The following is a 23,281-nucleotide window of genomic DNA, read 5'->3' as shown; positions in this document are numbered from 1 at the left end:
GCCCAGCCCTATGAATTATGTATATGAGTTGTCTCATAAATGATGGAAAATTGTATATTTTGACTATAACAGGGGTCCCTCAAGTCCTTGAAATCCTCCTTGAAATTTGTGAATCTGAAAAAAAAAAAGTCAAGGTCCTGGAAAGATTTTGAAAATAAATATACATATAGATACAGGTCCTTGAAAGTGCTTGAATTTATTTTGTGCAAGAAGTTTTCTGGGGAAAAAATCCATATTATTCCTTCCGGTCCGCTAATGTGTTATTTGGTCAACGCTTCGTGGCCTATGCGTACTAGCTTGCTAGATTTACGCTAGTTACTTGCATTTATGCGTTGCGTCAAGTGTTTCCCGCGTGAGGCACTTTATGTTGTACGTTGCCATGACGTTCACACGCGCAAAACTGTAACAATGTATCTTACAAGGTAACACGCTGTAACCTTGCTCTCACTTGAAATGTGTCCCCACATTAAGTCCTTGAGTTTGAGGGTATCGGACCTGAAAAGTCAATTTTGAAAGTTGAATTTGAAGTTACGCAAGGTGTGGGAACCCTGCTATAATATTCTCCTCTTTTTTTTTTACTTCAGGAATCAATATTTTCCTGGATGGCTTCGTGCCGACAGAGAACCTGCGCTTTAGAGAGACGTCTCTGGTGTTTAAAGTGGCTGAGACGGCGGCGGAGGAGGAGGTGAAGAAGATGTGTCGTTACCAGTATCCCAACATGAAGAAGTGCATGGGAGAGTTCTCGCTCACCATCACTGAAGGAGAGTTCACCGACTCCGAGATCATGGTCATGCTCGGAGAGAACGGTGAGAGGAGACGCTTGTGCAACTCAAAGCTGCTCCATTCAGGACTTTCACTTTACTGACACTTTACTGCAGATCAAATCCTCATTTAATTTAAATATCCACTCAGTATTTATTATTAGGCCACTTCTTTATGATAGAAATATTACAGCCACTGTAATTTCTTGAACAGGAACATGTGGACATCAAAACAAACTCAGAGGGTTTAGACATTTATTCTGAAATTGCGATGAACAGTTCGCACATTTAGAGACATATTGATGTATTCTCCTGTGTTAGCGCAGGTTTATAAATGATTTACATTACAAATCTGATTAAATGGTGCACATTGCATTCCCAGATGTGTTTATAACATTATAACGGTTGATGTGGAGCAGCATTTACTGTGAGCCGCTCTGAAACACACCTGACTACATGCATGTAAATAATTAAAGTGCATGTATATTAAACCCACATGTCTTATATTTATTTAATTGAATCACAGCGTTTGTGAACTCACCATAGCATCGTCTATGCTATAGTATGGTCTTTAAATGGTTTTAATACTTAGAAAACGCTCTAATAATGCGGTTCATGGATTCTCGTCTGTGAAGTGTGTGTGTGTATTTTGCTGGTTACTCGACACGGGTAAATTGCAATCGAGGAATCGTGACAGCCCTAATTTTTTATCATGCATAACTACCCTTTTTTGTGTATATGAAAGAATTTACATGACTTCTGTAATTTGCGAGCAAGTTTAGTCATCTTTAGCAGGACACACCAGCTAGCATCCCATAAACGTCCCAAAAATACTTGTACTGGAGACACAAACACAAACAAATCAATACTGTATTATTATTTTTGCATCCTGCGTAGTGCACCTTTAAAGGAAGTGATTATTGCATTAAAGTGATTAATTATTGCATATTAAGATTGCATTATTTTCCACTAAATGAGTTTTCCTGTTTCAGGAACTGGGAAAACCACGTTCATCAGAATGCTTGCTGGAGGCCTCAAACCAGATGGAGGAGGTGAACATTAATATTCAGCATATTTCAGCTAACTGAAAATGAGATTTTTCATTTTTAACCTATTTTTTATTTTTCTAAATGTATTTTATTGTTGTTGTTTTTTATATTTGTACTAGATTGTTTTAGATTTTTGTTTTTAATCAAGTTAATCCAATTTAGTTTCAAAATATTTTAAGAAAAATGGATCTTGAATATCAGTCCAGTATCTCTTAAACATATTTTATTAAACTGTGCTAGTTTAAGTTCTGTTGTGAAATTATTATTTTGCTAACTTTTCTTTTTTAATAATTACATTTTAGAGTTTTTATTCAAAGCAAATTTTCAAAAGCTTTATAGTTTTTAAAGTAATATTTTATAGTATTTATGTTACTTGCCATTAGAATAGCCAAAGCATCTGTCATGGCATCAAAAAGATTTTTTTTCTTTATTCTTTTATTAATGCAAATAATAATTACTAGGGTCTAATGTAGCTAAAATACACATTTATATATGATTTATTTTTCTTTTTTGGGAAATTTGGGAATTTTCATCCCACAGAAATAGCAAATCGACACACAAACAGGCTGATTTATACATGCAAACACACATTTTTAAATGCCTTTTTGTGGTATGTGAGTGTCTGTTGTGTTTCTCAGGCGATGTGCCCATCCTGAACGTCAGCTACAAACCACAGAAGATCAGCCCCAAGTTTAAAGTGAGTTTGAACATCGTGAGTGCTGAGCTGTAAACTATAGGTCAAACTGCAGGAATCCTCACTCTCTGTGTGTGTGTGTGTGTGTTTCAGGGCAGCGTGCGAGCCCTGCTGCACGATAAGATCAGAGACGCGTACACACACCCTCAGTTCGTCACTGACGTCATGAAGCCCATGCAGATCGAAAGCATCATCGACCAAGACGTGAGTAAACCAGGCTTATGCTACTCAGGATCCATCTCAAATAATCTATCGCCACTTTGCATTCTTTGATATATTGAAGTAATCCTGTATGTACATGTATTTAATTTTTACCTTCCAATTGCTTGGAGCAACAACCTAAACAATCTGGTGTAGCTTGTCTTTTTCTTTCCTCATACATAAATACACATAACAAGACTACTAACAATTAAAATATACATACAAATTTTCTATTTGAATAATATATTTACAGTTTTTATTTTTATATGGAGATTTGCTAATTTGTGCTTTTTGTCAATTTTAATTATGTATATTATATATACTTCAACTTTTTAGTGTATTTTAAAAAACATTTTTTTAGTTTTTGCACAGATGAATAGATTGACAGGTAACACTGGTGTGTGTGTGTGCAGGTCCAGAATCTGTCTGGGGGTGAGCTCCAGCGGGTCGCCCTCGCGCTGTGTTTAGGAAAGCCTGCGGATGTGTATCTGATCGACGAGCCCTCGGCATATCTGGACTCTGAGCAGCGTCTGATGGCTGCCAGAGTCATCAAACGGTAACATACACAACACCCTCACGGCCGATTTTCTCTTTCTATGTGGTTTATGCTTATTTTCATGTATTCGTGTCTGGTTTTTTTTTTGTTTTTTTTTGTAGAAATGCATACCGAAATTTTACAAAATACACATATCGACAAAAAAAAAAAAAAAACACAGTATAAATAAACAACAATATAAAAATGGATGAGGAGAAAAAAAAGTAAGACCTTAAAAAGCATGACCCTGGACCACAAAACCAGTCACATGGGTCAATTTTTTTAAAATGAGATGTATACGTCATCTGAAAGCTGAATAGATAAGCGTTCCACTGATGTATGGTTTGGTAGGATATGACAAAGTTTGGCCGAGATACAACTATTGAAAATCTGGAATCTGAGGGTGCAAAAAAATCAAAACATTGAGAAAATCTCCTTTAAAGTTTTCCATTTATGTTGGCGATTGTGCTGCATTCACTCACAAAAATATATTTTTTATATAAATATATATTTACGGTAAGAAATGTACAAAATATCTTCATGGAACATGATCTTTACTTAATATCCTCATGATTTTTGGCAGAAAAGAAAACTCGATAATTTTGACCCGTACAATGTATTGTTGGCTTTTGCCACAAATATACCCGTGCAACTCGTGACTGGTTTTGTGATCTGGTTTCATGTCTCATATATGTCCTTAGGGTGTGTTGAGTGTTTTAATGTATTCAGTAATTTAACATCTTTTACCCTTTCTCTCGTCCCCTCACTCTCTTATCTGTGTCTTTCATTGCCTGGCAGATTCATCCTTCACGCCAAAAAGACGGCATTCGTGGTGGAGCACGACTTCATCATGGCCACGTATCTGGCGGACCGAGTCATCGTCTTTGACGGAATTCCCTCCAGAAGCACGAACGCCAATGCGTACGTACTCTACTCGCATCGAGAATGTGTTTGTAATTGCCGATTCCTTTGCATGACTTGCCATAAATTGAAACCTTTATCAGGGTTCGTACAAGGTGCTCAAAGTATTTTGAATGTGACTCGAATTTGACATTTAAGTCCTGGAAAAACATCGAAAACGGCCATATTTACGAAGAGGTGCTTGAAAAGTGCTTGACTTATTTAAATACAAGAATATATGAAATTAAATTTTTTTGAAAAAACACAAATACAATCTTATCACGCAAAATTAACCCATCAGACATTTTCTCCATACGAAGTAAGCCAACATTATAATATAAAATATTATTAATTGAACAGTAATACCCATTATAAACGTTGTATTTAATATATTATTAAATACGTTGTGAGTTGCATTTTGGATACCTTATATATCTGTAATTTGAGTTTAAAAAAATCCTTAAAAAAATATTAAAGATATTGTTTGATAAGTGCGATCTCTGATAATAGTCCTTGAAAACAAAAAAAAGTAGTGCTTGATAAGTCCTGGAATTTATTTGTACAGTGTCTGTACGAACCCTGCTTTATGTATAATGCATTACATGTATTCATAATGTACATCGTAATGCATTGTATCATTTAATAAATGATTATGACCAAAATTAAAATGCATTATAATATTTACAGATTCCTTGTTGCATCTGAAATTGGTTTTGTCATGTGATAATAATGCATTATACTTTCTAAAGGTGCAACAGTAAATAAGTATTATAAGGTATCATAACTGTGATTATTCATTAGATCATACATTAAAATGTGCATTACAAGGCATAATTTTTATTGTGGATTTGAGTAAAGTGTTACCAAAACATTTTCAATGGATAGAAAATACATTTTCAAAATGAATGAAATATTGCACGCTCTTTGAAGATGTTATTGATTGATTATGATTATGCAACTAATGTCAATGTTGAAATGTGTTTCTCATCAGTCCACAGAACCTGTTGGCCGGCATGAATAAGTTTTTATCTCAGCTGGAGATCACGTTCAGGAGAGACCCAAACAACTTCAGACCAAGAATTAACAAACTCAATTCCATTAAGGTAAACGTGCATTTCCAAACGACACTTTATCCATTAAACTGGCAGATCGTTACATTTAACCCACAATTAATTCACTTTTAAACTGTTACTTCATTATCAAGTGTTGATGGGAATTCAGCTCCACAGTGATAAACATGAAAATAATGATGCAAACTAATTTAAATTCTACAAAAGACATTATTCAGCTCAAGTCAGTTCAGTAACTGTGTAAAGTTCAATCATGAAACAAGTTCAATTCAGTTTGTTTTGATTTAATTTGATTTTTAATGTGACCTTGGACCACATGGGTAAATTTTTTTAAATTTAGATTTAAACATCACATGAAAGCTGAATAAATATGCTTTCCATTGATGTATGGATGTATTAGATACAAATATTTTATTTTTTCTCAATATTTTCCATTGATGTATTAGATAAAAATATCTAAACATTAAGAAAATCGCCTTTAAAGTCCATTTATGTTCGTGATTGTGCTGCATTCACTCACAAAAATAAATGTTTTATATATTTACAGTAGGAAATTTACTTAATATCCTCATGAAACATGATCTTTACTTTATATCCTAAAGATTTTTGGCAGAAAAAAAAATCTATAATTTTGACCCATACAATGTATTGTTGGCTATTGCCACAAATATACCCGTGCGACATGTGACTGGTTTTGTCATCCAGGGTTATAAATATAGTCTTTTAAACCCCAGTACTGATTGTTTTAATAATGTTTTGCTGTAATAATTACTATCAAAGCTTCAAAATTAACTTAAACGCAACGGTTTCGAAGCTTCACAAAGCATGTTTTGAAAGCGCCCATCACTACCTTGAAGGTCCTTAGTCTTGTATCTTTGTACCTGTTCATTAAAACCCCTTTTTCTTTTATCGTTTTAAAGGATGTGGAACAAAAGAAGAGTGGAAACTACTTCTTCTTGGACGACTGAAGATCCCATTTCATCAAATGTAGCCGCTCAGTATGACATCAAACCGGCAAACGCTGGCACTGCGGACTTACATGTTTGACTGAATTACCACCACCGTCACACTGCCCATCGGGTCCATTACACACACACACGGTTCTGCTCTCTCCTCTCGTCATTGGTGCGATTCAACAAACAAGACAAGATGTGTCTTTTATGAGATGAAAGCCAAGCTTGTGAAGTCTTGCCAAAGAGAGGAGAGGATATGATTCGAGAATGAAACCTGGAAAATATGTATGTTTCTGGGTTGAATTACTGTTATCAATAAGTTCTTTCTGGTCATAAAGTGGTGTGAACGGCTTTACACACGGCAAACATGCAACTGTATATTTTGAATAAAATATTTTAATCATGTTACACAATGTGTTGCATCATATTAACCAGATTTCAACCAGATTTGGCTTTTGAGTTCAGCAGTCGTGTGAAGATGCAACTGAAGCTGAAATTAAAACCAGCTAAACAATCTGATGTCTCAGTAATATTGGGTGACACGTCTGTGCAGTGAGATTGTTTACGAATAAACTGACTTTAAATGGAAAGTCCACAACGGAGAAAGATGTTCTTTGGCTTGTATTTGGTGTTTATTTGGTGTCAAAACTACATTTACTTCAACTTTTATTAAAGAACTGCAACTAAAAACTGACTTCAAATGGAAAAATCATAACTCAACAAAAAAAAAAAAAAAAAAGTGCTTTTGAATTTGAAAATTTTTCCCAGTCATCTCAATGGCAAAAAGTGTCAAGTTGCAACTAAAAACTAACTTGATGTAAAGATTACAAAAGAGAAGGATGTTCTTTGACATTTAATTGGTGTCAAAACTACATTTATCTGGATGTACTTCATTTCTTTCTCTGAAGGTCTCTTAGACCTTCGTAAGAGAACACTATAATTTACAAATGAAAATAAGAGGAATATAATTGTACTGGTCAAATATATTAAAAAGATAATTTCCTTGGAGGGAATTGCAGCTGATAAATGGAAAGACGACAACCTGGAAAGATCTTGTTAGGCGTTTATTTGGTGTTAAAACAACATCTTTGGATCAGAAATTTAATTTAATTAGAGGCATCAACGTTCATCTGGAAGAGGTTGAAAGTGCACGAGAAAGACGTGGTCAAAGGAAACCAATTATATTGAAATCCCCAAAAAATGCACAAGTAAAACATGACAAAAAGGCACTTTGCTGTGTCGGGTGAGATGCTACACCATTATACTCTTTGCAGCACAAGTTGAATCTTTTACAAGCTTTTCAGGAAAAAATCTAATTTTTAAGACAGTCTAAAAAAAAAAAACCATGCTAAAAGATGTAGAACATTCTTGACATATAACTTTAAATTAAAAAATATTGGAAAGGAAAACTATAATAATCAAATTCACATAGATCTGAAACATTTATACATTCAAACCAATATAATGGTATAATCTATGTTTTTTCCCTTTTAGTGTGCATGTAGGGGAAGTGCATTCAGCTCAACAAGAAATAAAAAAAAAAAAAAATTACTAGATTATTTATTAGATTTTATTACAACATCTATGCAAACAAACATTTCCACTAGGCTTTTGTGAAATCAAAACATGAAACTGAGTTGCTTTAATTTTAAACAAGAATGTGTGTGGGGAGAAAGACAGAAAACCGTTAAAAACATTGGATATATTACTAATCAATAATGTACAAAAAGCCACCCAAAAATACAAACAGATTTTGTGTATCTGACATCATTGTAAACCAAAAACAAGTGTATATCCAGCATTTAAGCATCACTGATATGGCATCTGCATCCCGACCCTTGGCCCTGGGCCTCGTCTCCCATAATGTCTATAGGACGACTGGTCATCCAGTCTACCTCGACTGGAGTAATCTTTCCGGGCCCGGTGACTCCGACCTCGATATCCACCTCTATCATCTTGGCCACGTCTTCCTCCACCTCTATAGGCCTGGCTATAGAAGGACTGGCCGGTTCTGAGATCCACATTGGGAATCTCCATCTCTTCAACTGACCAATTGTCATCGGGAGAATACGCGTGGACAAGGCGGGAAGGATCTTCAGCAAATTGTCCAGGGTGGAGGTTCTTTGCGTAGACTCCCCCAAGTCTTCCTATATTCCCATTGGCTAGAGAGGTCAATCCCGTCATGTCTCCTTGCATTTGGCCGAGCTGGAAAGGTTGAACAACAGGACAAGGTCCAGGATAGTGCTGAGGTTGCATTGTGGCCATTGAAACGGGAATATCGACCGGCTTGTAATCACCACCACTCAACTGAGGTTGGGTTCCTGGATAGCCAGTGATCTTATGCATGGACCCATACTGGGGGTTCATATTCATAGGTCTCTGGCCATTTTCTTGACCTCTATCCAATGTGGGATGAACAAATGGCAAGACATCCATCCGACCATGAGGAACATGGTTTAAGGCTTCATGAGGCATCGGTGGAGGCGGGATATGATGGTACCCAACAGATGAAGGTGAATACATCTGATTCCCATGAGGTGGACAGGGTTGTGCTGAAAACTGCATTTGAGGGGAAGCTGGGTAATTCCCATAGGCACTTTGTCCAGAAGAAGTTGACCAGGGCATTGGTATTCTTGGTGGGACATGCATCGGAAGGGATTGAGGATGATCACTGTACCCTCCCACCTCTATGGGACCAACAGGACCACTACCAACTGGTTCCGGTGCAACGGGAGCATGGCTTTCCAATGAGGAGTCAGGGACTGAGCTCAAATTCTGAGGAGGAGAAGGGTTTTCTGGTTGCCATGAAGCCATTGTGGTGGGATTTGAGGGAGAGTCAGAGGAAGGAGGAGGAGGCCCTCTGAGGTGCATCTGATAGGCTTGGTTAAGTGGACCCAGATAAATGATGGGAGGAAACATCGGCTGAGAGTATGCCTGAGGACATTGGGAGTATGTGAATACACTTCTATGTAATTCCATAAATAGTGATAGCCATTAATGAAGCCATTAAAGAAGCAACAAATGCAAAGAAGAAGTGTACCTTGACACCGAGGTTGAAGAAGAACTTGAGGACATTGATATCTGAAATAGTACAGAAAGCATTTCTAAAATTAAAAGTTGCCATTTAGCCTTGAATGAGCAACTGAGAGGATGTTGTAGTCAATTCAATGGCTTTTACATGTATATGTCAGATCTCTGGGGTTTTCATTACCTTGTGGAAGGTCTTCTCCTTTTTGGGAAAGGGAAAAGGGAGGCAGTGGTTCCAGCTCTCCTTTCTCATTCTGGGGGAATCCTGGATAAACTGGGTCCTGGAGGAGCTGAGACCATTGGAGATGAGGATAGGGGATTTGTTGGGGTTGGGATGGGGGGTCAGGAGCAGGGGCTACACCTGGCGGACAAGAGATGCTCTGTGAGAACTTGGTTGATTTACTAGGAAGTCAACATTTGTAACCAGATTTACTTGATCCATTTCAAGTAATGTCATGTCTAAAGGTCCTTGCACACGGAATTCAAAATGTTCACACGTTAAAAAATAAATACAACCTCACATTGTGTCAATCATATTTACACACGGCCTCCAAATCTTTTGTCCGTCATAAAACATTTCCGATGGGGTAAATTTTGTGCGTTTTTCGCATCCGTAGCAAGTATTTTACAGGCATGAAAACTGGTCAGGGGTAAAAAAGGTGAGAAGGATACGGCAGAAAAAAATCCAATCAACTTTACAACATCAATCAACATCGGATCTGTACAAATCACGTAGGTGACCCATTTTGGTTTTAAAACGGCAAATTTCACCGAAAGGTGAGGAGTTCTCATGCCTGATTTTAAAAGGTATTTTGACAATTCAGAGCCACCGTACAAGCGAACGCCAAAATCCAGAATTGTTCAAGATCAATTGGTTCACAGAAATTCTTTGTCTTCTTTTTAATATGTGGCTTAAGAAAATAGAGAGGACAACAAAATCATCCTCACTGCTTGAAGACTCCATTTTGTATTGTTTTGCGATTTTTTTTTTCACAACATATTAATACGCATCGGACTCTAGGTTTCTGTGCTTGACGAATTTTTAGGATGACGAATACAAAAAAAACAAGCGGCAACCTTTCAGGTCTCTCTCTTGAATCCAAAACGGAAGTGACTTAAACTGCAATTCATCGATGGGCCACTAGAGACAGGCTCCAAAAGAGAGTCAATCCCATAAACCCCCATGTTAAAATGCCCAACTTTACAGCAGAAAAAAATTTGTTTACAGCATGGTGTAAAAAAGGGGTTTTGGTCTAAATAGCTAATTTTGCCATTCATGAAAACTGTGAGGGAGGTGAATTTTTTTCTAACTCATCTTTTTAAATTATATTACGCCTTAAAGTTCTGCATAATTAAGGGTGTGGCCACTTAGTGGTCTGTTAGCGTCACGTCACCTCAGCTAATCCCGCCTCTTTGCCCATTTGCAGTTCATCACAACACCAAGATGGCAACGGCCGACTCCGCCCACTTTGGGCTTCAAAATTGCTCTTTAGAAACCTACAGGACACTACGCCCATATTTTTCTACAGTCCATGGAAATTTCGGACTCAGTGTGCAAGGACCTTAAGGCTGCGTCTCATTTCTCTGTCTTACCCCTTACTCTTACCCCTTCCCCTCGTTTTTGCGCGTTCATGTGAGGGGAAGTGGTGTCCCAATTCTCATTTTGATTAAGGGCTAGGGCCAAGGCGTAGGGCTACATAGCCCTTGAAACAAAGTTTGCGGAGGACCACACTTGAAAGAGAGGGGTAGGAATTTCTCAGAAGTGAGTCGCACAAATGTAACTATTTTCAGCAGTTTAATGACACTCGTGTTTTATGATACTTTTAATAAAATGTTCAAGCGGTTTTAATTGTAATGTTTTTGTTTTGAATCGCTAGTTAACCGCTAGCTAGCAGCTATGCGCTATTTGCCGTTTACTAATGTTTTGCTTAGCTATGGTGTCGCCGGCGCCGCCGTTAAATACAATGAATCAATGTCTTTGACTGATAACACACAAGCGTGCAAAGATAAAGAGAGACCAGGCAATCGATATCACAACCCGAGATGACGGCATCTTCGTTTGTTTATGTCAACGTGTATCGCCTCTGTTGACGTAGCAGCAGCCAGCTAGCGGAAAGGGAAGATGATGCAAACGGTAATCGAGTGGTGTCTCATTTCTTAGAGAAACGTTCTTCCCCCTACCCCCCTTCACTCGGTATCGAGGGGCAAGGGGAAGACGCAGACAAAGGGGTAGGGGTAGGGGAAGGGGTAAGACAGAGAAATGAGATTGGCCCTAAGTCTTAATCAGACAAAACTTACCAGAGGAAGGTGTGGCCGATGTTTCACAGGGTTGTGGATCTGAGGACTGAGGTAAGTCTGGAAGTGGAGCATGGGCAGGACCAGAGGGAGGGGAGATTGAGGGGAGAGAAGCTTGGGAAAGAGGGATTGGTGTCATAGTGGTATGAGGATCTACAGTCTTTTGGGCAATTGGTGGACCACTTCTTCCATCAATGGGAAGGGTGGTAGAAGGCGGTTCTGGGGCATCTAGTATACGGGCAGCTCCCGGAGCTTGGCCAGAAACAGGTATTGCAGAGGCAGGTAGGAGGGGTGGATTGGAAATAAAAGTGGTTTGAATGGACGGGGTGGATTCAACAGGGGCATCTGGGATTGAGCCACAAGATGCCAGAGTTGTTTGAGTTGGGATAGCAGCAGGTACTTGGACAGGGGTGATCGGAGATGCAACCAAGTTAATCTGAGATGGTGCTTGACTGGGGTGGGAAATATGCTCAGATGTGGGGAGCACTGGGGCAGTTTGCAATGAGGGTTGGGACGGTTTCAATGCAGGGGCAGATTGAATAGACGCAAGGGTGGGAACTGAGACTGCTGCCACTGATGGCTGTGAAGGGGCTAAAGTGGACACCAACTGACTGTTGTAAGGGGTTCGAGCATGGCTATTCTTTGGCTGAATAGGGGTCTTTGCCTCAAGAGAGGATTTATCAAGACCAGGGACAGTAGCAGATGACGTCTGAAATGCAGATGGGACTGTTTTGGGGCCAGAGGAGATAACAGCAGGATGTGGAGGTGAAGAGACAGGCATGGGTTTCTCTTGCAATTTCTCTTTTATTGTTGGAGAGGATCTCTGCACTGGTTCCTCAGAAACCCTTATCTAGAACACAATATAAACCAGCAACTTGTAAGGACAAAACATTTAGATTAACACGGAAGGGACAGGATACATTGCTTGTTTTGTTGCCATACACCTGGATATGGTGATTACAATACTTTCTAGTATATCTCTTGGTTATCTAAAAAAGACATAAGTTGAGTACCAAATGACGCACTACACACTATGCACTTATATTATATACTCAGCTTTGTAGTGTTATTTAAAAGGTTATAAAAGGTTATTTTGTCTTTCAGCATCAGAGCCTGATGCCCCCCAGAATGTATTCTACAAAACAGAACAGAGTAATGCAAATTGGTATGCACTTAAGTGTGCAAATTGGGAGCACCTGTCAACAGTTTAAACAAAGCCATAATAAATAGTCCTGAATCAGCTGTTATCCACGTAAGTGACTCAATGCAACTCACCCCAGGTTTTTCTTCAGTGGCGCTCTTCTGTCTCTGTACAGGCCTCTGGGATGTTTCTGAAAAACGAAAACCAAAATAAACTTCAGGATAATAATTCCATTTATAAATAAAAATATGATCAGCCATAATAGCAATATCAAGGCAAGACTGTCCATTGTGTTGAATGTTTAAGCTTATGTATAAATATACATTATAAAGAAGCAAATATTTGTTGTTATATATATATATATAAATTATACTTGCTTCTTTATATTGTATATTTAGAATATGTATCATTTGGAGGCCTAGAATTTCTTCAGCCTGGCAATTTTGTTAAACCTGGATATAAAGGGGCGGAGCTTCACCTGTCTCTGAAACACACTCCTTCTGTTCCTTCTTCCGAGAGCCTCTCCTTTCCCCTCCTTTCTTCACGACCTCAGCAGCAGTGGCCTAAATTCAGAGGAAACTATTATAGCACAAATATATGCATTTGAATCTTTGTCATTAGGTGTTACTAAAGCACTGAACTGACTTGAGCTGAATAAAAGGCACTACTGAGGTATTTAGAGCTTCTTTAAAGCAGAATTAAGACGGTCTCATATTTTATGAAGTTTGCATAATTGATTCTGTTATTTTCTTATAACTGTAAAGCTGCTTTGAAACAATATGTATTGAATAAAGTGTATATATAAATAAATTTACTTTGCGAAAAACTTTGAGAGATAAAATCAGGGTGAATGAAATATGACCCTAATTAACTTAGGGTCATATTTACATATACATACATACATACATATTTACACACACATACACACACACGCATTATATAAACGCAAACTTTTATGTTAGATGGGATTTATCGATTTGACAGCACAATAACAATGTTTTTTTCTGCTGGCATAACCACAGTCATGGGGCGTGGAAAAAACAATAATACCATAGCAATAATATCACCATGCACCGGAAAAACCAAGTCCCTCCAAACATTATTTCTACCTGAACATCATGTTTCACCTCACACTATAGAAGGTAAATGTGTTTGCAAGAGCTGCACCGTTTGAGGGCTTGTTCCGAGCGAGGGAAAGTTGTGCTCGTCTTTGTGAAGAAGCTCCAACACGACGCTCTCCTCTTCCTCCTCGGGAAGAACACACACAGGACTGCTGCGCTGATCGGATCGTCTACAAACACATCAAACCAGCGAGAATTTCACAGTTTACACAAATCAAGTGTCTTTAGAAGCCTCTTTCTGCACTAAATGAGCAGTGTTTGGGGTATCATTACAAGTAACTTGAGTTACGTAATCAGATTACTTTTTCAAGTAACTAGTTAAGTTACGCATTACAAAACCAGAACTGCACGCATATTTAAATTTAATAAATGTTTGTTTTAATTAGTTATTCATGCCAGGGGTTGGGAGCATCCTTAAAATAGGTACAGGATTTGATTAGTAGGGTTTCTAGGGACCCGAGACGGAAATTAGCTAATGCTATATTCTCGATGTGCAATACATATTTTCCAGTTTTCGACTAGAATCATGTTTTTCCGTACTGTCCCTATATAAATAAACTTATAAATAAATAAATACTTTTTCAATTTACAACAAAATATCGAAGTTACTTTTTCAAATAAGTTACGCTAGTTACTTTTTCACATTTAATGACTGACAGCTCTCCTGTCCCCATGTTGAGAGAACTAAAGTGAGGAGGCACTGTGTGCACTGTGTGTGTGTGTGTGTGTGTGTGTGTGTGTGTGTGTGTGTGTGTGTGTGTGTGTGTGTGTGTGTGTGTGTGTGTGTGTGTGTGTGTGAGTGAGTGTGTGTGTGTGTGTGTGTGTGAGAGTGTTGAACTTCCTTCTCCTGTATCCTATTGTTCTTTGGTTAACAAACAAGCCCAGCCCAGCTAAGAAAAAGTAACTCAAAAGTAATGTAATGCATTACTTTTCATAAAAAGTAACTAAGTAATGCAATTAGTTACTTTTTTTTGGGAGTAACACAATATTGTAATGCATTACATTTAAAAGTAACTTTCCCCTACACTGAAAATGAGACAAAATGCAGGTGTTAAAGATTAACGTGATATTTTTAACTACAGGCCAGTGAAACGCACCTGGACTTGTTGCGTCCTCCCGCCGGCTCGTCTGGGAAGGCTTGCGGAGGCCAGGAGTGTTGCTTATGAACTCGGCCACTGGGCGCTGACGGAAGCGGGGCTTTGTTTGACCTCCGACTTCCTCTGCTCTCCCATTCTGCATAGAGAAACCCAGACAGTGAGTGTGTGTGAGTTGATGCCATTCACATGTGTTTTTGATCTGGAGAGACCGTACCGGAGGGCGTCTGCGCGCCGTTGTTTGGAACGCTGTGTCTTTTGCTCTTGTCTGCCACCGTCTGCCATGACTGAGGCTCTTCAGATGGAAGACGCAAACTCAACAACGGCACAGTTTGTCTAAACACACACACACACACAAGGGAATGAACATATGGGGTGATTAAATGGTGAACATTGTATATTGTTTATAATATACAATTTTCATTTGATATTTTAGGGTTAAGAATATACATTTTAAGTAAAACAATTTGTTTTTGTCTTAAATATGTTTTCGTTCATATAAAAATATAATAAAATCAACTAAATGTTTTTATCAAGGAATTCTCATGGTATTGCCTGTTGATTAATGCAAATAAAAAAATAAATAATAATTTTACTAATATAAAAATAATTTTATAACGATACAAAGAGCAATCTATATCTATCTATCTATCTATGTATCTATCTATGTATCTATCTATCTATCTATACATACCCATATAAACATGTATACGCATATATATATATTTTTATTTTAAAAAGTGTGCTCTGGTTGTACACTGCACATTCACAGTCCATGCCCAGTATACATACTGCATACTCCTCTTTCTAAAATAGTAGGAAGTGTGCCATTCTGAAAACACCTTCACACATATATAGAGATAAATATGAAACACGTACGGTCTGTTGAGTTCCTCAATAAACACAGTGACTGGCCCATTGTCAGGACTGACTTCCTGAACATAAGCGTTATAGAAGCGATTGCTGCCACTCAGCTGCACCTGAGGAAGACAGAGGACACTAAATCAAGACAGCTCTGAAGATAATAACACATTTGATGTGTAGATATGTATTTCATATGTAAAATGCTTCACAAGGTGTTTTAAACTAAAAATATGCAGTGACTACGTTAAAAATACAAATAACAATTAAAACGCACAAAAATATATATTAAAACAACATTAAAGTATTAAATTAATAAAAACAAAAGCAGGGAAATATATAATAAATTATAAAAAAATAAATAACAGCACATACATAGACTACTGTTCAAAACTTTGGGGTCAGTAAGATGTTTGTTTGTTTTTTTTAAAAGAAATTAATACTTTTATTCAGCAAGGATGCATTAAATTTATCAAAAGTGACAGTAAAAACATTTATAATGTTACAAAAGATTAAATTTCAAATAAATGCTGTTCTTCTGAACTTTCTATTCATCAAAGAATCATGAAAAAGACAATGTATCACGGTTTCCACAAAAATATAAATCAGCAAAAAAAAATTTTTTAACATTGATAATAATCAAATGTTTCTTGAGCATCAAATCATCATATTATACTGATTTCTGAAGGATCATGTGACACTGAAGACTGGAGTAATGATGCTGAAAATTCAGCTTTGATCACAGGATATAAATTATACTTTACTATATATTCATATAGAAAACAGTAATTTTAAATTGTAATAATATTTCACAATTTTCATTGTACTTTTGATCAGTAGTTTGATCCCCACTCCAAACCTTTAAATGGTGTGAGCCTGTATTAATAAAATGCAAATGCTTAAAACGTCAACACACACACTGCTCACCTTGCACTTGTCTCCGATAGCGTATTGCATTCCTGCGGCAATGCAGAAATCTCGCTGCTGTTGAACTAAACACGCACATAGTTATTAAAAATATTAATATAAATCATTCAAGATACTAACTAAATTTCAAATCAGTAACAAAAAAGATAATGTACTTCGCTTAGAGCGGAGCCACACGTCATACTCCACGTTCCTGTAGAGGGCGGGGTTTAGGGACTTTTGCGCCTTAGTGGACAGAAGGCCACGCCCCCTTCCTCGAGACTGGCCCCTCCCACGACCCTGAAGCACAGATAGACTCGTTACCACAATATTTAATCCTACAAAGTCAGAGTGTCATCAAAAACACTGAAATTTCAATTTTCAAGAGAGAAGAAATCACCCTCGTCGGCGGCCTGACGTTCATCACATTAGTCGTCTTTTCTCCGCTTTCACTGGACCTAACAAGACCAAATACACACACACACACACACACACACACACACACACACACACACACCAACATGGTTAATAAAACTAGTTATGAAATTGTATTTGAATGTATTTAACCTCTGTTGATACATATTTCCAAGTGAAGCAGATCATAAGTGCAGGACTTGATTTCATAAATTGGAAATGACTGGATCATAAAACAAAAGCTGTGTTTCCATCCAAAGCTGCAAATTTAACTAATGCACAAAATTGGAATATTGCATAAAACATTTGCAAATGAAGCATCGTTTCCATGTGTTCAAGGGAACAAAATCATCACTTTCTGGGAAATTGGTGCAAAATATCTGTAATAAAAATGGAAGTTGCTGCGATCGAGGAAGAAACAGTGGCTCTTTTAACCTCCATCATTTATGAGGAAATTCAGTAAACGTTCGGATGCTGGTGTTTGGGAACGCAATCATGTGAGACACCAAATCATTCTGATGACAGACTTTGACTCAGGCGTTTCAGAGCCACCAAAATAATATTTGAGATGCTGTGATTTGATTGGTCCGCTGGTTAGTCCAGTTATCCAATCACAGCCTCTGCTGAGGGAAAGTCACGTCAGTTTTTTTTGCGCATCGAGGGAATTATTTGGTAAATGTGTTTCCATCGTAGTTCATGCACATTGGATTAAAAATTATCCACTTCGCATTCGTTTTTTTATGCACATTGAAAGAATTTATATACATCATGGCGTTTCCATTCAGTGTTTTTTTTTTTGCGGTATCACCAAATTCACATAAAAAAAAAATAGGTGGATGAGAATTTTTAGTTGTTTCTCAAAAATTTTTACCATTGTAATAGACCCCAACTAATTGAAAGCTATATTTGGGGTTCTTACGGAAAAGGTTAAACTCACAGGTTTAGAGATGGATAATATTGCACTTTGCACACTGTTGGCTAGACCAGTGGTTCCCAACCTTTTTCCTTGGGCCCCCCCCATGTACATATTTAACAACCCCCCCTGTTTTGATACAGCAAAAAGAAGAAATGCCAGAGAAATTTCCTTTCAAATTAACATTTGAGGGCAGCAATTGTATTCATAATGTCAAAATAAAACCTATGTAATGTTACTTTCCTGCCAAACTTCCATAGTTGCAGTTACTACAGTAAATCCATGGTGTTGCTGATGACACTAGATAGTTCATTCATGGCACAATGTTTCTTCCTGGTTTCCACGTCAGCGCTGTTTGATCCGTTAATAACGGAGAAATGTGAATGCTTCTCACTAGATCTCGCAGCGATGTTATTACTTCTGTGGCGAATTCAAATGCTTTCTTTACTGGATCTCTTATTAGCGCTGTGTAGTAACAGTGTCGCATGATCACGATCGGCTCGCGCTGCACTGGTCCAAACTGATAAACGGTCCTTCAACCACACAATAACGAGCAGTTTCGTTCCGCTTGCACTACGTCTGCCATTTGATGTTGGGCAATGTTGTGGTCGCGCCGGCGTCTATGAGCGCGCTTGCCACGCGCAACGCGCCTACATTTGAAATAACGAATTGTAATTGAAATCGGTATTGTAAGCATATGATTTAAAAATATATATATTTTTATATAAAATTATTAGTGGAACATTTTATGCATCTTTATTCACCTCAAAGCATATCCGCTCCCGCGCCCCCCCTGTGAACGGACCCCAGGTTGGGAACCAATGGGCTAGACGACTTATACTAACTAATTCATTGGAAACTGCCATCTCCTCCAACCTTCCATCAGTGGGTTTTTGACCTACTTTTTGCCCTCAAACTTGAAAAGATTAAATTTGGAGTTTGAAATGAAACCCGATCTTTTCTTAAAATCTCGGAGGCCTTTTTTAGATTATTTTAAGGATAAAACGTAATTTTTTAATTTTTCTGGTACATTTAGTTGTTTACATGTATATATTACTGTGATTATATGTTCATTTGTATGCGAGCATTTATTATGCTTGTTTATTTTTTTGTTTTGTTTTTCCCCCTCCATTTCATTCTGTAACAATCTGATGCTTGTACTGTGCTTGAGATGCTTTTCTTAAAAAAAAAGAACTACACAAAAATTTAGGTGGATGGAAACGTATCTAATGATATATTATAAGCCTATAGATTAAGATAAGAAACCAGCCCAATATGGCATCGTCCGCTCTTTAACAACTTGCAAAAACTATAATCACATTGTCCAAAAGATGCTGCGACAGAAAAAGTGTCATGCAAACATGCGAATACGAACCAGAACTCGTCTTCCTCCAGATCAGACTCTTCACTGCTCTTGCATTCTTCTGAGTCGAGTTTCTCTCGTCCTCTTCCTCCTTTCATACACGATCCTAGAACGCCGCGCTCGACGCCACACACTCGATCATACAGCAGCTCGTACAGGATCGCTAGAGAGGGAGAAACGGTTCGGTTCTGACACTGAAAGCATATCGCACCATTAATTCACTGAATAAAGAAGAAGCACTCACACTGACAAACAGCAGCACTTTTCTCAAAGGATTGTGGGTAAACACTGTCATAATGGTTTCCATTGAGGAAGCACAGTCGCACCTGACAGAGAAAGAGAGAGAGAGAGATTTATTTCAGTGTTACAGCCATAATTTAAAAAAAATAATCTTGCATGAATGCAAGTCTGCACCTTATCAGGGAAGCCGTTCTCTGTGATGTTCACGGGTGGTTGATCAGGCACCTGGAAAATGATGAAATCATGCCTGGAAGAAATAAACATTACACCATCAGAGATAGTAAACAAACAGTTTAGACTTTGAAAATATAAAAAATACACTTTAATCATTTGATATTAAAAGTAAAGCCGCTATTGTTGTGACACAAAAGCGGCGTTCACCTTGACAGCAATATTTTCTGAACAGAAGATTTCAATGATTTAAATGCAATGTGAGGTTGTCGAGCAATGCAACAAAGTTGAGAACTGATTCACTTTATGCAAATGAGCAGCAAAGCGGTGGATACCAATGGACACTGAAGTTAAAGTGATGCAGTGTGTAATAAAGCTTGTTTGTGAATGTAAAAGTTCTGCAAAGTTTCAAAGCTCAAAGTGCAGATAAATGTGTGTGCTGCCCTGTGTGTGTCTTAAGCAGAGTGTACGCGCGTTGTGGACCGGCCTATAGGCGCACATTACTAACGCGCTCATTAAATAACAAAAAAATAAATATTGCGCCATTGACTTTAGACCAGGTTTCAGTTGGTCAATGGCTCAGTCTATTTGTTTCCTCAAAATAGCAACGCTCCAACAATGTGCCAGAACACACACTCGTTTTCAGACCAGCAGCCCATGGGTGCAGGATGTGAAAATGACAACTGCGTCGGGCTGAAACTAGCAAAAAACACTTGCGTCTCTCGCTTGGCGCTGCATTGCGCCGGGTGTAAGATAGGGCCCAAGGACTTGCACTGAAATTTATACGGAAAAACATACGGCATTGTTCACTGTTCGTGTCACTGTGGGTCTTTGGTTTCTGACACGCATTGTAAGCGGTTGACCAATCACAACAGACTGAGCCATCTGACCAATCAGAGCAGAGTAGACCAATCACAACAGACTGGGCCATCTGACCAATCAGAGCGGAGTATGCTCACGGAAAGGTAGGGTTTAGAGAAACTGAAACTTTTATCAAAAGGTTTCAGACACTGTGAGAAAAGAGCTGATGCTGCAGTGTACATATATTTTAAGAAAAGATGTTTTTTTTTTACCTTAGATGCATGTAAACCTATTATAGGAGACTCCAAAACAAAATCCTTTAAAATAGCATAATAGGGGCACTTAAAGAGAAATTCATGTTACTGACCTATTTCACAGTTTTATATGATTTGTCTTGGCCCACATGCAGGAATGTCATTTTTACAAAATGATACATGGAAAACTAAATCAGAAATCGCTTGCATTCCTTGAATTCATGCACTGATAATCTTGTTCATCATATGATGCATTTTGCACTGCTGCGATTAACAGTTTACAGGAAACACTTTTCCCTCCAAGATCATCATAGCAACAAGAAAACCGAATCATTGTCAAATGAGACATGTTATAAAACTCATTTTGAGCAAATGAGCGTAATGCACAACTGGCCATTCACTGTCAGTGAACAAGACATCAACACAGTTCATGCCTGCAAATGTGCAGTTAAAAGACATGAGGAAATGTAATATTCTCACTTATAGAGCTCAGCCAAAACGGTGATCTCCACCTGTCCAACCCAGCTCTAAACGGATGGAGGAATGAAGAGAAAGAGTGTTAGAAATGTCTACATTTTAACATTAAGAGAGTGTGTAAAATCACAACCAAGTCCAATGTTTTTATAAGAAACTAAAACACTTGATAAGAGCGTCGGCCTGAATGTACAAAGTTTTGTTGTTACCTGAGGATCCCGTAAATTCTCCAGGTATGTCTCAAAGTCGCCTTCGATAAACTACCACACACATTGAGAAAGAACAAAGACAAGTTTAATACAACAGGTCAGAGGTCAACTGACACTTCTGATGCATTTACAATGGAATGTAAATATATGAATATAAAATGTATTTTTAATCTCACCAGCTCATAGTTAGATCTGTTCTGTTTCAGATAATTCACACAGGCCGCACGCACTTTTGTGTGTAAACCCTGGCAGTGCAACACCTGTCAATCAAACACACACACACACACACACACACACACACCTGTCAGATACTAAGAAAAGATGTCGGCCGAGTCATTCAGTTTATTAAACTTCATCATTCAGCTTTCATAACCTGGAATAACAGGTTTATCAAAACACAAAGCACTGAATTCATTCATTCAGCATACTTCATGAGTGATGATTCAGCATACTTTATCTCAACTGTATCATGGAGTCCATTATATAATTTATGTATTAACACCATTAATAATTCAATATGAATAATATACAATAGTCTCGACATATCCTTAAGTTCATCTACCAAATAATTAATATCCTATAAGGTTAAATAAAACATCTGAAACTACATAATAACTTCGTATATGAATGTTGTTATATGTATATGTATGTAAAATGTATGTTTACATTTAATAAGAATAAAGAAATTAGCAATTATAGTGAGGCACCTGATCAGGTAGTAATGATTATTAAATAATTTGTGCCCTGCAGTAATTTACGAACCTGTACATTATCTTTTAAAAAATGACACTTTAATAAACCCTTCATATAAAACTTAATGGTAAATTAAGCAAAATCAAGACGACAACCGATAATATCTAACGAAACTTGAATGATTATAGTTTAGATACTCAGTTCATACCTTTTAGAGATTAAATAAGTAATCGTTCATTTAAATATGATTAAGCACTTAATTGTGTGTAAGCAGAAATAAACCACACCCATGTTGTTATTATTATTAGTGCAAATGTTAGCATAAACTGCTAACGTTAGTGTGCTAAAGCTAATTAGCTTCAGATAAACTAAAAAGTGATTTTGACAAACCGTAGAAACTACAAACCGTGACATTTAGTTCACAAGTGCTATGATAACAGGGAAGTAAGTTTTACTTCAGTGACTTTGAGTGACATTTTAGACATTTTAAGCACTCGGTGACACACATTTACGGTGTATTAGGGACGTTTTGAGTGTATTTGAATTTGTTAATAAACAAGTAACACATTAAAAACTGGGGTTGTAAATATCAGTATCAGTCTTCTGACCTGTTCTGCCACGGCCCTGAACAGACATGACCCGTCCTTGGCGATCTTTTTGCGGTAAAAGCCCAGCGAGCGCAGGTACTCGTCCATGCGGGACTCGTGCGTCCTGTCACCGGCCAGCTGCTGCTGAGCGCCCGCTGATGTCGCCCGGAGCTCCATGATGATCCACTCCAACACAATCCCAATATATAATCACACTATATCTGCAGCTCGAGTTTCCTTACCATCCCTGCACTCCAGCTAAATGCTCCTGATGGACTTGATTTACTGGATTCGCTTTTGATTTCAAAGCAAAGCAAAGCAAAGCTGGAGCTGTTTCTGGTTCAGTTGCATCCACGAACACACACGCGTCCAGGGCTGAATACACTTTAGTCTCCCAGGTGATCACAAGCGCGTGAAACAGGTAAATGTGCAGTTTCTTAAGGCATTACGAGAAAATAAAAGGATCCGAGTGAATTTCTGGAGACGCTGGGAGATGTAGGCGAAAAAGAAAGTGAAACTACACAACCCATGTTGCACTTACAGCAGCAGAACTG

At 37.9% G+C, this 23,281-nt stretch overlaps 2 protein-coding genes across 2 annotated transcripts in view; one reads left to right on the top strand and one right to left on the bottom strand.

Annotated features, from left to right (window-relative positions):
• Nucleotides 1–7,857, top strand: part of abce1 (ATP-binding cassette, sub-family E (OABP), member 1) — a 22,107-nt gene extending 14,250 nt beyond the window's left edge. Inside the window, exons 11-18 of the mRNA XM_081386818.1 lie at nt 585–806; nt 1,754–1,813; nt 2,449–2,507; nt 2,598–2,708; nt 3,119–3,261; nt 4,039–4,161; nt 5,132–5,243; nt 6,131–7,857. Of these exons, the coding sequence (XP_081242944.1) occupies nt 585–806; nt 1,754–1,813; nt 2,449–2,507; nt 2,598–2,708; nt 3,119–3,261; nt 4,039–4,161; nt 5,132–5,243; nt 6,131–6,178 (878 nt within the window). The 3' untranslated portion in view covers nt 6,179–7,857. The remainder of the gene's footprint in view (nt 1–584; nt 807–1,753; nt 1,814–2,448; nt 2,508–2,597; nt 2,709–3,118; nt 3,262–4,038; nt 4,162–5,131; nt 5,244–6,130) is intronic.
• On the bottom strand, nt 7,222–23,281 carry otud4 (OTU deubiquitinase 4). The gene is made up of 20 exons (XM_081386811.1): nt 22,749–23,281; nt 21,624–21,707; nt 21,448–21,498; nt 21,245–21,291; nt 19,713–19,785; nt 19,543–19,624; nt 19,311–19,461; nt 17,009–17,066; nt 16,785–16,908; nt 16,630–16,694; nt 15,721–15,821; nt 15,059–15,177; nt 14,845–14,980; nt 13,794–13,917; nt 13,105–13,189; nt 12,761–12,816; nt 11,489–12,335; nt 9,375–9,551; nt 9,204–9,244; nt 7,222–9,097 (listed from the first exon to the last, which is right to left on the bottom strand). The coding sequence occupies exons 1-20, from the start codon at nt 22,902–22,904 to the stop codon at nt 7,973–7,975; spliced, it is 3,702 nt and encodes a 1,233-aa protein (XP_081242937.1). The 5' UTR covers nt 22,905–23,281; the 3' UTR covers nt 7,222–7,972.

The sequence above is a fragment of the Scardinius erythrophthalmus genome (genome assembly GCF_964197995.2).
Source record: "Scardinius erythrophthalmus genome assembly, chromosome: 15".
NCBI lineage: Eukaryota > Metazoa > Chordata > Actinopteri > Cypriniformes > Leuciscidae > Scardinius > Scardinius erythrophthalmus.
The sequence above is the reverse complement of the archived record's forward strand: the minus strand, read 5'-3'. Positions and strand labels throughout refer to the sequence as shown.

Coding starts and splice junctions, on each gene's coding strand:
- otud4 (XM_081386811.1), bottom strand. CDS start 22,904: ATGGAGCTCCGGGCGACATCAGCGGGCGCTCAGCAGCAGCTGGCCGGT. Junction 13,190..13,793: donor TCGGAACAAGCCCTCAAACG/GTGCAGCTCTTG, acceptor CTCTGAATTTAG/GCCACTGCTGCTGAGGTCGT. Junction 9,245..9,374: donor AGGAGAAGACCTTCCACAAG/GTAATGAAAACC, acceptor GTACTATTTCAG/ATATCAATGTCCTCAAGTTC.